The sequence below is a fragment of the Mirounga angustirostris genome, unplaced genomic scaffold (assembly GCF_029215605.1).
Source record: "Mirounga angustirostris isolate CCGP_5_RB_7025 unplaced genomic scaffold, mMirAng1.0.hap1 SCAF_7, whole genome shotgun sequence".
In the NCBI taxonomy this organism is placed as follows: domain Eukaryota; kingdom Metazoa; phylum Chordata; class Mammalia; order Carnivora; family Phocidae; genus Mirounga; species Mirounga angustirostris.
In genome coordinates, this window is record NW_026991715.1 from 18898391 (window position 1) to 18914935 (window position 16545).

At 42.3% G+C, this 16545-nt stretch overlaps 1 protein-coding gene across 5 annotated transcripts in view; it reads left to right on the forward strand.

Annotated features, from left to right (window-relative positions):
* The window catches only part of SNX24 (sorting nexin 24), a 157456-nt gene that overhangs the window by 77672 nt on the left and 63239 nt on the right, over nucleotides 1–16545 (forward strand). For all 5 annotated transcript variants that reach the window (XR_010412965.1, XR_010412964.1, XM_045891644.2 and 2 more), the window contains exon 2: nucleotides 4594–4677. Coding sequence is in view for 3 of the 5 variants with exons in the window: in XM_045891644.2 (XP_045747600.1) it covers nucleotides 4594–4677 (84 nt within the window). In the remaining 2 variants the exon portion in view is untranslated. The remainder of the gene's footprint in view (nucleotides 1–4593; nucleotides 4678–16545) is intronic.

Here is a 16545-nt window from a genome sequence, read left to right on the forward strand (position 1 = left end):
TCCTTGCCAAGTGTCTTATGCTCCTGAGCAGCCCATCTAGGGGACAGAACCTCCAGGGAGGAATGAATGGAAGGTGTTGTCCTTACTCCAGAACATTTCCCCCAAGAAATGGGGGTATCTAAAGAACTCTGCTCATTGGGAGTCAGTATTATGCAGTGGTTGGAAGGGCAGGTTCGGGACCAAGTTGCTGGGTTCAAAATGCAGCTCTACTATGGTCAAGTTACTTAATCCTTGCCTCAGTTTCCTGACCTGTAAAATGGAGATAATGCTACCTATTTCATTTGGGGTGATGAGAACTAAATGAGTGGTTATTATGAGCAAAGAGCTTGGAGCAATGCCTGAACATAAAAAGTGCTAGAAAAATCCTTGTTGTCACTCTTGTTATTGCTATTTGCCTGGGGAGAAGTTCTGAAATGCTTTAAAAATAATGATTAAAAATTTGACTGGTCTTAACTTGTACATTTTATTTTATACATGCTGCTTTACATAGAAGATATTACTATGACAGTAAAACATAAGTGGAGTATATATGCATTTAATCACTCTTACATGCTTGGTGATTTATGGAAATATTGAAGAAATGTGGTATCCAACTTACCTTTCTTTCTTTTCTATTTAATATCTCTTTTTTCCCCCCTGGCTGCTTTTCAGATTTTCTCTTTCTTACTGGTTTTAAAGAATTTGGTTATGATTTGCCTTGGGTTTTTTTTTTCCCCCATGTTTCTTGTATTTGGATCCATTGGTCTTTTTAGATCTGTGGGGTTATGGTTTACATCAAATTTGGAAACATTTTGGTCATGATTTCTTTAACTATATTTGTCTTGTCTGCCAGCCCCAGTCTCCTATCTCTGCTCTCCTGTGGGGACTCCAATTATACATATATTGTTCTCTTTCAAGTTGCCCATAGTTTACTGATGCTCTGTTTAGCTATTTTTTAGTTTTTGTTCCCTTTCTTTCATTTGGGACAGTTTCTGTTGCTGGGTCTTTAAGCTCACTTACCTTTTATCCTGCAGTATCTAGTCTACTATAAATCCCATCCAGTTTATTTTTGTTTTAATCATAGATGTTGTTGATTTCATCAGTGGGACCCAGACTTGCTGTGTGTCTTTTTAGTATCTCCCATAGTCATGGTCACCCTTTCCTCTGGATTTTTAAATATAAGAAATTGCCTTATAATAGTGATTTTAATGCTTTCGTCTACTAATTTTATCATCTGTGTCATTTCTGGATCAGTTTCTATTGATTGGTTTTTCTTCTTATTATGAGTTGTATTTTCCTGCCTCTTTTTGATGGGATGCCAGACCCTGTGAATTTTATCTTGTTAGGTCCTAGATATTTTTATATTCCTAAAAATATTCTTCAGCTTTGTCCTGGCATATGGTTAAGTTACTTGGAAACAGTTTATACTCTTTAGGTCTTGTTTTAAGATTTTTTACACTGGACTAAAAGAGCCTTTAGTCTACTGTTAAGTTTGCCCCACTACTGAGGCAAGACCTTTCTGAGAACTCATTATGAGGTTTTCTACCCTGGCATTTGGTAACAGGCTGTTTGCCCAGTTATCTGTGAGCTCTGAGCACTCTTCTCTCTAATGTCTTCCTGTCCTTGGGTAAATTTACCCAATCCCATGTTTTGACAAGGGTTCAGCTGAATGCTGGAGGGAGACCTCTGGTAGGTAACAGGAATCCTCTCTGTGCAGCTCACTCTTGCCCAATACCCTGTCCTTGGAACTGGCTTCCCCTCACTTCCCCTCAGGGCTCTTACTGGGTAACCGTAGGGCTCAACTTTGTTTCTTTTGTCTCTCACTCTTCTTCATTTCCTCATGTCTGATGTCTTGAGAGACACCATTCCCACAGATTTTGAGTTGTTTCCGGTGGGAGGGTAAATCCGCTCCCTGTTATGCCATCTTGACCAGACATGGAAATACCCTGCTCTAGGCTTTCATTTAAAAAAAATTTTTTTAAACAGAAATTAAAGAGAAAGTCCTTGTCCACCGACTCCCAGTCTGAAATTCCGGAGAAAGCCACATTCAACTTTTTCCTGGTATTTGTGTACAGATGTTGTACCTCTCACCACCGCTCTGCCTGGGGAGACCTTCTCTGACACTATGCTGTCTGAAACCACACCCTCGTTCAGCTCTATGTCATTACCCTGCTGCCTTGTTCTCCACAGGACTTTTTTATTTCCTGACTTCATTGTATTCATTCATGTGTTTATAGTTGGCCTCCCTCACCAGATAGGATATATGCACCTCGAAGTCTGAGCTCTTGCCTCTTTTGTTCACTGCTGAATCCCCAGAGCCTAGAGCAACTCCTGAGTACGTTGTAGTCGCTCAGTAAATATCTGCTAAATAAATAAATGAATGAATGCCAGATACTGTGCTGCATGCTTTCCCAGCATCTTCTTGTGCTGTCCCTATCTTAGAGGTAGGTAATAGCTGCTCAGAGTTTGCCAGAAGAACAAAGCAGGAAAAAGATTTTTGAGGGAACGGGACAACATGTATCAGAAACTCTTAAAAAAAAAAAAAAACTGTGGAATTCAGGAAAATAAGATTTATTAAATTGGTTCCATTTCTTGCTTCACATTGTCCTGGAAATTCTGATTAACCAACTTCATTTCCAAGATATTTTCCCAGAATTTGAAAGAAGTCTGAACAGTATAAGGTTTATTGTACATTTTTGAAATGGCAACAGGATAAAAATATTAGCATGAAAATGTACCACGCAGGGTGCGTGTGTGTATGTGTACAAACCGCCCCCCTCCCTGCCACCCCCATGAATTGAGTGCCTGAAAAGTAACTGTGGAGCTTGGTAATGGAGCCATCTGGTCAATAGAAGGGCTGACATTCCACGAGGCAGCCGCTGTGTAATGTGTCTCAACTCTGGCCTTCAAGAGGGTGACCCAGTAGGTTGAGCCTTTCCGAATCTTCAGCTTTCTCCTTCTTTGGATTCTGCAGCAGAAGTGCCAATTAAAGTGGTGGGTTTTAGGATGACGCCTCATGTAACTGGACTCGGAGCATAACTTCATTTCTTTCCTGCCTTTCAGCAGATGGAAAGAACTTCTGCTCCCACATTGTCCTGATTTAACTCCGGGGCCTGACACTAAAAAGGGACTCTGTGTCCTATTAACCAAGCCCGTGTGCTGAAGCTGAGCTTCTTTTGTTTGTGTTTCTCAGGGTGTTTTCCTCCTCCTATTCCTGGCCGTATCTTTGAAGGAGAAGAATTTTCTTTGGTGAATTAGTAAACAGAATATTTTTTTAAAAAATAGTATACATACATCTGAGACTTTGAAGCATATGGATCTGTTTTTAGAAGAGACTATTTTCACTAACTGACCAAAGAAAAGTATTTTTAGGGAGGTTTCTTGAAAAACTAAATGTTAGTATAAGATATTGATTAAACTGGTAAATATTTATCATATGCTTTAATAAAAGCAGGTTTCTTAAGCTGAGTCATACAACACAAGATTTTGTTTCTGATTCAAAGAAGTACAAATCTACAAATACATTTTGCGTTTGATGATACAATTGTCAGAAAGGTCATACTTACATATGAGGTAGAAATGTAGAGCCGTAGCGGGTCTGTTTTCATAATGACGGTGTGTGCCCATGTGTTTCATGTGCTAACTTTAGTTTTCTTTAAAGTTAGCATGCTTTTAATACTTTTTCGTGTCCTGTGACCTCAACTCTAGAAGGGCAGCTGAAACAAGAAATTAGGCTTACTAACTCATTGAACAGTATTCCATCATCTTGACGTTGTCCACGTCTTGCTCAGCGAAACAGGAGTCAAAGACATACTCTTGAAAATAACAGATCACCTTCTCTTCCCTTCTCGCTAAGCATCCTGCCCCCACCCCATCTTAACATTGTATTTTCATGAGCATTTCATGATATTGCTCATCCCTTGTCCCCAGTCTTGACCCACTGACCTAGGAACCAAGAAAATGTCATGTTAGTGCCTGCTAATTAGTGCACCCAGAGAGCCTTTTCTTCTGGCCTTTCAACCTTCTGGAGGTGGGAGTGCAAGCTGTCACAGGCATCATGCAGGGAAAATGAGCCTTTACTACATTTTCCTTGTTTTGCAAACAGCAGAATAGGGCCCAGCTGAGACTAGAGATGAATATGCAGGTTAGGAAGAAATTAACCTAAAATGCACTGCTCTTTGCCTGATTGTTGTATGGATGACAAAGCATGGCCATCATCATCATACCCGTAACGGAATGCTGGGGCCTGCCATTTCTCCCGGGCTCTTGCTGTTGTCACACACTTTATTTCGATACCATCATACTCATCTGGTGAAACAATTTTAAAGGAGGAATGTGCTCTGATTGGAAAGTTAAGGAGCCTGTGAATGCGTTTAAGTTTCTGTTGCTTTTAGACACGTTAAGGGGATACTTCAGTTTGTACTAACTAAAGCATTTGGCTTGAGTGCTCATTAATCAGTGCTGTTGGACCAGGGTCTCCTGAGCCATCTGGGTTTTAGGGGATCAGCTACTGTAATTAAAGGGATGAAATATATCATGGTCACAAACTTACCACATCAGACGTTTGAGGGTTTTGAACTGGTGGAATTAATCTTTTTAATTTTTTTTCCTTAGGTATTTAAGATAGAAGTGCTAATGAATGGAAGAAAACATTTTGTTGAAAAAAGGTACAGCGAATTTCATGCCTTGCACAAAAAGGTAACTTTTTTTTCCTTTTTCCTTTTATGGCAGATGCTATAAGGTTAAGACTGCTTTCTGTGTTTTCTGAGAGCATGAATAGTTCTTGGCACAATAGGATTTCTTTGATCATGGATTAAGTCTTCTTTTAAATTATTCAGTCCCCTGAAGGTGTGCTTTCTGAGGAGATGGGTTTTCTGTTAAGATCTTTTACATAAATAGATAGGAGGTTGCAAGCTCTTTGCAGGTGTGAGAGGCTCACACAGAATCAGACTCAGACCTGACTCTCTCCATAAAATAGACTTAACGTGCTTTACCAAAAGGAGAGGAAGAAGCAGATGATGATTTTACGGGGAGAAATTTATTAAAAGCAACTTACACTTACATGTTCCTGGAAAAGGTAACATGCGGCACATGTATTCATGGACTCTTTGGTGAACGGGTATAAGGAGAACATGTATAATTCTTTTAATTCTTTTGAATTGTAAAGGCCACTTGACAAGATGGGTGTTCGAGTTCTTGGATTCATTTCATTACAAGTCTTAGAGAAAAGACACAAGAATACAGAAGGAATAGCTGAGTTTGGGGAGAAATAGTAAAGAAGAGAAGAGTGAATATTTTTTTTTATTTTCTACCAAAATTTAATGTTTTGCAGGTTAGGAATTGTTGTTGGGGTGCTGACATTACCTGAATAACTAGACATAGCTTGTGAATATATATACAAGTGTATGTGTATATACACACATGCATGAATATATATATATGTACACATAACTGTATGCCCTAATTCATTTTCTTCACTTCTGTCACTTTATTAGGTAAGAAGTTAGATGGGAAGATACTAAGTAAATATATTAAGAAAGATAGTCTGTTCTTTTAATTTCATTAAAGACCTCTTAAATTTTCTGGGAACTGTTAGCGCCTAAATGGCAAGACAGTGTGCTTATTCTGTATTAAAAGTTCTTTGGTATTTCTTTAAAAATTAAACTTCCCCACTTTTTTTTTTAGTCAGGAGAATGAAATATTGAGTATAAACTTTAACAGGATATTATGGAGAAATTAGTGAAACTCTTTCCCTCTGTATACTTTTCTCTTACGATGGCAAGGAATAATATACATGTCATTCTTCAGTTAAAATTTTGTTAAATCCAGATTTGCTTCCAAAAGAAACAGTGCAGGTGGATATGGATTTAGACCAGATGTTGCTGTTAGCCTTTACAGAAGCTCCTACCCGGGGGTCTTAAAGAAGAACAAACCTGGAGTCTGGGTCTCGGTACCTTCTCGAGGGATTCTGTTTTTGCTTGCTTGTGTTTCAAGGAAACAGATTCTAGGGAGATTTCCGCGGGGTACTTCATGAAATAAATTCCTGCACTAAGATTAAAACCAGAAGTCCAACCCCTGCTCAGCCTTTCATGAGCCGAGGATGGACTAGGGGGCCTCTCACATGCAGGCTGCTTTCCTCACCTCCTAGCTCACCATGACCTCGACACAACCTTGCTGTCCCCACCAGATTCCCCAGGACCGGCTCCACACCAGGCACAGCAGGTGACTGCCAATTAGGCCCGCCCTGGACCAGAGGCTCCCATGCCTCTCACCCCTGCAGGGGCGTTTCTCCTGCTCTCTAATGTGACTTTATTTTTTCCCCAGTGATGATAGGCAGTTCTCAGATACTCAGAGTCAGAAAAAAGTCCTAGGTTTTCTTGAACTCTTCCCTCAAATTCTGCAGTTTCTGTTAATAATTTTAGTTATTCTGGGGCGCCTGGGTGGCTCAGTCGTTAAGCATCTGCCTCAGGTCATGATCCCGGGGTCCTGGGATCGAGCCCTGCATCTGGCTCCCTGCTCCGTGGGAAGCCTGCTTCTCCCTCTCCCACTCCCCCGGCTTGTGTTCCCTCTCCCACTGTGTCTCTCTCTGTCAAATAAATAAATAAAATATTTAAAAAAAATAATTTCAGCTATTCTTATAATCATATAATCAGGCCTACTAGAGTTGAAAGTAGAAATTGTCAAATTTCTCAGTTTTGCATGTTTAAAACATCCCGACAGGGACATGGAGAATAAAAATGGCTTCGTGAGGCAGAGTTGTAGTTATGTATTGACTTACTTCTACATTGTAGCACAGAAAGCAGCTCCCAGACGTCTCCTTTCCTTGCCCCAGTGCAATTGTATGTGATTTGGCTAAATGATGACTATAGAAGATAGTTAAATATAAATCATGGTAGGGTGTGAAAAAAGCAGAAGTCTGTCATCTTGACTGTAAAATTGTGTTAAGGATGGAAATCAGCAAAAAATTTACTGAGAATGCACGAGTTTTATTGATTGCTCCTGCGATGTTGTAGAACTTGACCGTTTTAAGACCATTTGGATACCCCCATTTCCATATTTGAATTTTGTGATGTGTTTTGAGTGTTATGTTTTTATGTAAATTTTCCTTTTACATTCAGTCAAATCTCTTACTTAATCTTCTTGAAATACTCACCTGTTTCGGCAGTCTGTGCCATTTGCCGTGTTGTCAGTGTCCTGGTTTTTCTGACATTTTACATTGTATTTCTTATTTGTTAAACGTGTTTGGCCAGTGTCCCCATGTTAATTCTAAAATGATACACATGAGTTCTTAACCAAGCGCTTTGCTTCTTTCAAACAATAGGTGCATAGCTCTTCTCCATAGTCTGCAGACAGACAAATACGCCTCCTTGCTTATTGTCAGGCTAATTTTGAGGCAGAAACTAAGACTGTTACCCATTTCACAGTTCTTCTGGTTGTCTAAGGAAAGTTCTTAACAATTATTACTTCTCCCCAATTTTTATAATTGTTGATATTAAAATGCAAAGATAATATCCCAATTGTTTACACATTTCTTAGAATTTCTATTTTTTGGGTTTTTTGGGGTTTTTTTTTTTGAAGATTTTTATTTTTTATTTATTTGACAGAGAGAGATAGCAAAAGCAGGAACACAAGCAAGGGAGTGGGAGAAGGAGAAGCAGGCTTCCCGCCAAGTAGGGAGCCCAATGCGGGGCTTGATCCCAGGACCCTGGGATCATGACCTGAGCTGAAGGCAGATGCTTAACGACTGAGCCACCCTTGTGCCCCAAATTTCTTTCTATATTTGGAAACAGTCAAGAGGTTTTTTGTTTTTTTCCCTTCCAATAAATTCCTGCTTTCCTCCTTTTCTTGAAATTGTTTAAAGATTTTATTTTTAAGTAATCTCTACACCGAACCTAGGGCTCGAAATTGCAACCCTGAAATTAAGAGTTGATTACTCCACCAACTGACCCAGCCAGATGCCCCTCTTTTCTTGAATTTTTTTAGTAAAGCAAATGCTTCTATGCTAACCATGTTCCTGCATGGTAGTAATTCTGGTGTAGAAGTTCTGTGTGTAGGCTTTAGAAGCAGAATGTTCCCGAGCCTGCCTTTACCCCTGCCTGGCTCTTAAGTCCTGGGAGCAAGTTACATGATCTTTCTGTGTCTCAGGTTCCCCATTTGTAGGACAGATATAATGACAGTAGTAACTTCATAGGATTATTTTATGAGCTAAATGAGATTGTGTGCATCACATGGTAAATTTCCAATTATTTTTTGAAGATATTTGAGAGAAAGCAAGAGTGAGAGCACAAGCAGGGGGAGCGGCAGAGGGAGAGGGAGAAGCAGGGTTCCCGTTGGGCAGGGAGCCTGGTGCGGGGCTCGATCCCAGGACCTGTAGATCATGACCTGAGCCGAAGGCGGACACTTAACCGACTGAGCCACCCAGGCTCCGTGGTAAATTTCCAATTATTGATCTAACCTTTTAGATCTATTCTTTTAGATCTAATTAGAGCTCATCTTTTCCGTACTCAAGATGGTTTCCTTACACTAAATTATAAAAAGAAGCATTCTCTATCAAAGGGTTTGGATGTTTTTACAGCCCCTGATGTATGTTGCCAAATTATGTTATGGTTATAGCAGATATAAAATGCAACCAGCACATTTGAAAGTATCACAAAATCTTAACAGGTTTGAATATTACCCCCCCCCCCCATTTTACATTTGTTTACTTAGTAACCAATGTATGTGGCCTTGTTGCTGTTTTCATTGGTGGGTCTTCACTTTGTTTAGGAGCTGTATTCCCTCTTTTGGAATTGTCTTTCTGCTACGGTCTCATTTGTTTTTGCCCATTAGTTTGCTTGGCCTGTTAATAAAATATTAGCCATTTGCCGAAAGTATTTTTCACACAGGACCTTTGGGCTATGATTCTTATTTTAATTTACAAAAGCTTTAAATTGGTATGTTATCTGTTAGGTCAGTTTCCCCTCTTTCAGATTTTGGGTCACACCAGTCATTTCTCCTAGAGCTATGAGGGGTATTTGATTCCGTTTTCTTTTAGCTTTTCCTGATGGGTGCATTTCCATAGTGTGCACTTTGGACCCCCAGAATCAGCACAGCGTTGACTGAAATGCAGATTCTGGGTGCTACCCAGCCATGCTGAAGCAGAATCTCTGTGATGGAGCCCAGTCATCTGCCTGTTCAACTAGCATCCCACATGATGAGGCATCCCAGTGCCTCTTGAAGTTTGACAGGTCCTTTTGTGTGCTTCTCTTTTTAGATGCATCTTTTCAACAACCCTCCCCACCCACCCTCTCTCCATCACAGGCACTGAAGCCACAAAGTTTGAAACCTTGAGGTGTCTCTCCTGCCTTTCTCTTACCTTCTGTATTCGCAGGGCCATCAAGTCCCATTGACTGATTCCTCAAAATTTCGATACTATGCACCGTTTAACTTACCCCTTTCTCCTCTGCCCTCCCTAGCCAGAGTCTTACTATTTTATAAGTATTGCTTTAACTGTTTCTGATCCTTGTCTTCTGATTCATACTTTGCTACATATCAGTTTCCCTAAAGCACCATTTCCTTCTTCATTCTTTTGCCCAAATACTTTGAAATGAGTCCATATTGTCAACCGTATCATGGACCTTGACCCTCAAGGCCAGTAATCTTAGACTCTCTATTAGTCTCCTTTTACTGGTAGGACCACAGACCTAGTGGCTTAAAGCAATACACATTTATCTTTTTATTTATTTTTTAATTTAATTTAATTTTATTATGTTATGTTAATCACCATACATTACATCATTAGTTTTTGGTGTAGTGTTCCATGACTCATTGTTTGCATATAACACCCAGTGCTCCATGCAGAACATGCCCTCTTTAATACCCATCACCAGGCCAACCCATCCCCCACCTCCCTCCCCTCTAGAACCCTCAGTTTGTTTCTCAGAGTCCATAGTCTCTCATGGTTCATCTCCCCCTCCGATTCCCACCCCCCCTTCAAGCAACACACATTTATTATATGTCAACAGGGCCATGTTCCTCTTGGGAGGCTTTGGGGGAGATAATCCATTTTCCTGCCTTTTCCAGCTTCTAGAAGCTGTTCACAGTCTGTGGCTTGTGGCCTCTTCCGTCTCCAAAGCCAGCAGTAAGGCCCCTGCAGGTTCTGTTACTATCATCATCTGTCCAGTCCCCACAATCCCCTCTCTGACGGTGACACTTTAGCCTCTCCCTTGAGATTACGTTGGCCGTACCTGCATAATCCCAGATAATGTCTCCATCTCAAGAGACTTGATTTAATCCCACCCTTCAGCCACATAACGTGACACAGTCTAAGGTTCCAAGGATCAGGACGTGGACATCTTTGGGGAGAACCATTATTGTGTCAACCACAAACCCATTTTCTGGTCGACCTTATTTCTCACTTTCTCATAAGAAAACAGCAGTGGCCACCAAACCAGTCTCCCCATTCACCCCAGTGTATGAAAATTGCTTTTTCTGTCTGTCTTTGCTATGCCTTATGGCCTCCCCTCTGCGTTCTGATCTTTTCAAACCAAAGTAAAACATTGCATGTTCTCCTTCTCTCGTGTGGGTTTCTTTTATTCCCTCGTGTCTTTGTTCTTGGAATTCCTGTTCCTTTATTTTTATGTGTTTTTTTAAAGGAATCTCTGTGCCCAATGTGTGCCTCGAACTCACGACCCCAAAATCAAGATTCGCATGCTCTACCGACTGAGCCAGCCAGGCACTCCTCCTGTTCCTTTGGAGTAGATGTTTCTACTTAACTTAAAAACATCTAAGAGGTCATTAAAATTTAGTCCCTAAGTCTTGTCCAAGTAGAAGACACATTTTTTTATAAAAGAGACCATATCTTATCTTTTGTATCTTCCTCACTGCCTGCTAGTGTTGGGCTCGTATTGGGCATTAAATAAATATTTGGCAAATGGGATGTTTGGAGGACATTATGCATATTTATGAATTACTGGAGGAATATTTGGGGTGAAAAAAATGCTGTTTGAGCTCACTGTAATTTCCATCCCATTGTAGCTCTCCAGTCCTAGGTGGGAACACCACCACCACCACCACACTGAAACCCAAGCAAGCCTACCTTGTTCTTCTGTGTTCACTTTTCGCATAGTATCCTTTTTAAAAATGAAGTTACACGGTCCCCTCCGTGCCGCTCAGGCCCAGACCGTGGTGACAGGGAGCCCTTCAGCTTGCACACGCTCCCCCTGTGCCCCAGCAGCACCTGCCCACATCCCCTAGAGACAAGCAGGTTACCACTTTGAACGGTGGTCCCTGAGAGCAGCTTTACCTCCTTTACCTCCCTAGGCCTACAGTCGCGGGAGTGAGTGGGGAGAAAAGCCTTCCCTGCATGGCCCGCTGCTGAGTCTTCGCCTTCCCAGCTGTTTGCTCTCAGCACCAGCCCAGAGGTTTCATGGAAATAGGGTGCTGGCTCATTACTAAATTAACTGTCCTCATTCTTGTTGTTGCCTCCTTTTGGCTTGAATAAAATATCATATTCTTGTATTTGAATTAACGAAGTACACATTTCAGAGGAACCCCAAAGCTGCCTTATGGGGTTAAACCAGGATGACAGCACCATGTGTAGTGTTTCTAGAGGGAACCCTAGGGATGTAGGGATGCCAAGGTGGAGTGAAAGTTTGAATTTTACCCCAAAGGCTCCCCACTTCTTTCCTTCACTTTTTTGTTCCATTTCCGTCTTCTTATTCATGTGCTCTGGAAAAGTATTTGTGTTCCTTTCTGTGGAAAATGGTCACTATTGGGGCACCTGGGTGGCTCAGTCAGTTGAGCATCCAACTCTTGGTTTCGGCTCAGGTCATGATCTCAGAGTCCTGGGATCCAGCCCCTGAGACCGGCTCCAAGCTCAGCAAAGAGTGTGCTTGAGATTCCTTTCCCTCCCTGTCCTTCTGCTCTTCCCCTGCACTCATGCACATGCTCTCTCTCTCTCTCTTTCTCTCTCAAATAAATAAATAAATATATAAGTAAAAAACAAAACAGTCACTGTCACCAGCGTATATATGACATGTCTGTGTGGAGTAAGTTCTGAGTTTACTCTTCTCATGGTATAAAAAGGAAAAGGAGGGGCACTTGGCTAGCTTAGCCTTGGCTCTTGATCTCGGGGTTGTGAGTTCAAGCCCCGTGTTAGGTGTAGAGATTACTTGAAAATAAATAAATAAATAAATAAATAAATAAATAAATAAATAAATAAAATCTTAAAAAAAAAATAAAAAGGAAAGGGAGTGATCACTCCAGGAGAAGGGGACTGTGCTTGCTGTATCGTGGAATCTGGTGGCTACCCACGTGGATCAGAAAGGCCATGTGGCTGGGTGCAGCATGGCCAGAACAGTTAATCATCTGCTGGAATGGCAGAGGAGTATTTATCTTGTGAGCAGCTGAGCCCTGCTGGAAACATATTGTCTTGGGTTTGTCTCTCCTCATCTAAAGCAATTCATTACTCACCTACAAATGCTGTCACAGATCCCCGCAGCTATGATGATCGGCTTCCTGCACACTCCTGACATAAATAAAAAGGAAAAGTGTTTTCAGTACTACATCTTCAAGATTTAAAAGAGAGAGAGACACACAGACAGATAATGGAGTTGATTTTCTATTTTACAATGTAAGAAATGTCATGATTCGGTAGTTTTAAAGGAAGTTTCTTTAGCTTTAAACTGAAACCGAATAAGCTTATTACCACAGACTAATTTAGCATTTTTTGCTTTGTTCCTGTTTGAGAAATACCTTAAATGGTGTAGAGGTGAGAGATGTATTTACTCCCTTACAGACAGTCATAAATTGTTTCTCTCTTCCTCCCTCCCCCTCCCCTTCCTCAATATTGGATCAGTTTCATCAATAAATGAACATGCCGTAGCGTTTCCCATTTAGCACAATAAAACCCTCCTTTGACTCCATGCTTCCCTCCCGTGTTGCCCCTGTTACTGTCCTTTCTTGGTAGAATTCCTTGACAGAGGAGTCTCTGCTTTCCCACTTCTTACCTCCTCTCTACCCAGTGTTTGACTTTCCCAAGCTCACTGGGCGCAGTCTGACCATGCCCACTTCTTGGAACACTTTGCTGCCCGAGCGTGCGGTTTCGGCCCCTGCTCAGTGAGGGACTGCCTGCCTGCTTCTCTGCCCTGCCTCTCAGAGTTGGAGGTCTCAGCCCTTGTATCAGTGCCCTGTTGGAGTGAAACAGATCACCACACACTGAGCAACGTAAAATAAGATGACTGCATCCGCTCGGAGTTTCTGTGGGTCAGGAGTCTGCGCACAGGTTTACTGGGTTCTCAGCTCAGGGTCTCACCATGCCGACATCCAGGTGTCGCCAAGGCTGTGGTCCCGTCTGGGGCTCAGGGTCCTCTTCCAAGCTCATTTTGGGGAGACTCCATTTCTTGCTGTCATGGGACTGAGGTCCCTTTGGGCTTGCTGACTGTTGACCAGAGGTAGCTGGTTGCTACCTTGAGGCACCCCCAAGTCCGAGCCATGTGGCTGTAACATGGCAAAGCCAGCAGTCTGCTAGGACTGGGTCTCGTACAAGGTAATCTGATCAAGGGAGTGACTATCCCCCACCACGTTGACAGATGCAGTCTGAACCCAAGGGGGAACGGATTCTGTAGCACATGCACCCAGAGACAGGGGATCTTGGGAGCGGTCTTAGGATTCTGCCACGACAGCAATTTTTTTTCTGTCTGTGCTAGTGGAGAAACTCCCACTGTCATCTAGTTCCATGGCTCTAGATTCCAGTTAGGTTTCTGGTGCCCAGATCTACAGACCCCTATCCACTTGCCTACACTTTATCTCCATTTGAGTGCCTAGTGGGCCTCTGTGACTTAAAATCATCAAAACCGGGCACCTGGGTGGCTCAGATGGTTAAGCGTCTGCCTTCGGCTCAGGTCATGGTCCCAGAGTCCTGGGATCGAGTCCCGCATCGGGCTCCCTGCTTGGCAGGGAGCCTGCTTCTCCCTCTGCCTCTCTCTCTCTCTCTCACTCTCATGAATAAATAAATAAAATCTAAAAAAAATAAATAAATAAAATAAAATAAAATCATCAAAACCAAATAGTGGGGGGAAAAATATAGTGGGTTCCTTTATGCCAGGATTATTTTTGGTTGGGTGTAATAGGAACTTGACTAAGTTTCTTAAACGAGTGACAGCAATTTTTTTTCTGTCTGTGCTAGTGGAGAAACTCCCACTGTCATCTAGTTCCATGGCTCTAGATTCCAGTTAGGTTTCTGATGCCCAGATCTACAGACCCCTATCCACTTGCCTACACTTTATCTCCATTTGAGTGCCTAGTGGGCCTCTGTGACTTAAAATCCTCAAAACCGGGCGCCTGGGTGGCTCAGATGGTTAAGCGTCTGCCTTCGGCTCAGGTCATGGTCCCGGAGTCCTGGGATCGAGTCCCGCATCGGGCTCCCCGCTCTGCGGGAAGTCTGCTTCTCCCTCTGCCTCTCTCTCTCTCTCATTCTCATGAATAAATAAATAAAATCTAAAAATAAAAATAAAAATAAAAAAATAAAATCATCAAAACCAAATAGTGGGGGGAAAAAAAAACAAATAGTGGGTTCCTTTATGCCAGGATTATCTTTGGTTGGATGTAATAGGAACTTGACTAGGTTTCTTAAATGAGTGAGAGATGATTCTCACACTGCAACAAAACTAAAAGCAGGCAGTCCAAGTTGATGTGGCAATTCCACAGTATCCATGTTCCAAGCTCCTTTTTGTCTTTCTGCTTTACCATCTTTACCTTTGCAGGTGCCTTGCTCCCTTCTGGTTACAATATAGCTGCTATCTCTCCAGTCCTTGCTTCTGCATTTCTGTCAGGAAGAAGGGCCTTTTTCTTTTTTTCTTTTCTTTCTGTCTTTCCTTCTTTTCTTTTCTCTTCTCTTCTCTTTTCTTTTCTCTTCTCTTCTCTTCTCTTTTCTTTTCTTTCACTTCCTTTTTCCTTCTTTTGTTTTTTTCTCTTTTCTTCCTTTTCCTTTCCTTTCTTTTCTTTTCCTTTCTTTTCTTTTTTCTTTTCTCTCTGAGGAAAACAGGAGCCTTACCCAGTAGACTTAAACTACATTTCATTAATACCTCTGTCACATGGCCATCCTAATTACAAGGGAACTTGAGAAATCAAGATTTTTTGTGCATTTTATTGGCACTCTGAATGGCATTGGGTTTTTGGTTTTGGATTTTTGGGGGTTTTTTGCAAGAAGAAGGAAGGAGTGAGTATTGGGTAAGCAGCTAACAATATCACCTGTAAGCCCTACTTATGTGAGATTAGACTTTGCTGCAAGTAACTCTAGAGCTAAATTAATGGTGGCATTCACAGATATACATTTATCTATCTATCTATCTATCTATTTATTTATTTATTTATTTATAAAGAGAGCACGAGCAGGGGCAGGGGCTGAGGGAGAGGGAGAAGGAAACTCCCCACTGAGCAGAGAACCTGACGCCAGGCTCGATCCCAGGACCCTGGGATCATAACCTGAGCTGAAGGCAGACACTTAACCAACTGAGCCACTCAGGTGCCCCACAGATACACCTTTATTTTTCTCATGTAAATGTGTAGGACTGGTATGGCTGTTTCATGATCATCAGGGGCCCAGGCTCTTGTGGCTTTACCGTTCTCCAGGGGAGGCTTCTACCTCATGGTTGAAGGTGATGGTCACGTGTCTCTCTAGCCATTACGTGGCCAGGTCAGCCAGCAGGATGGAGGAAGGGAAAGAAGGAAATAGTCCTTCCCTGTAAGAACACTTCCTGAAAGGTGCACATACATGTCTGTTTACCTGCCTTCCACCAGAATTCAGTCATATGGCCACACACAGCTTCAAGGGAATTTGGGGTATGTGTTATTTATTTTGGGTGGTCATGTACTCAACCTGAAAATCCATTCTGTCCTGTAGAGGGGAGAGACCGTGGATTTGAGGAGATAAGTAGTGTTCCCTGCCACTTTCCCCGAACCTGGCTTTCTACCACCTTTGAGTAAACAGTAGGCAGGTCACTCAAATCTGGTTGCCAGTCAAAGCCACAAACCTGAAGGGAGTTTCCTTCTCCCTCTCCCTCAGCCCCTGCCCACCTCCTTCAGCTAGGGACTTGGAGTGGTTCTGAACATCTCTTCTTTCTACATACCCCTGCAGCCTCTACTTGTCCCCGCTTCCACTGCCAGGACCATAGTCCAAATCACCCTGGTCTCTTGCCTGGATTTCTTCTGTAGAAGCTTCTGACCAGTCTCCCCACATTGACTCCCACCCTGTTATGGTGCATCTTGCTTATGGAATCTAGCATGACCTCTTTAAAGTAAATTTCTGTCAGGTCATTCCCTTGCTGAAGACATTCACTAAGCTTCCCATTTAAAATGAACACAATTTTCTGCGTAGCCTCCAAGGCCCTACAGTGTGCGAGGCTGCCGCCTCTCTGAACCCGTCTCCTCCTTGCTGTGTTTTGACCACCCATTGCTCTGTCTGCTGCAATGTTCCTTCACCAGCTCCTTACCTGGCTCCCTCCCTGAGTGATTCACATCCCACCCCACACAGGCCCCCAACTCCCATCCCTTTCTGTTACTATCTGCCCCCACCCTGTTTTATTA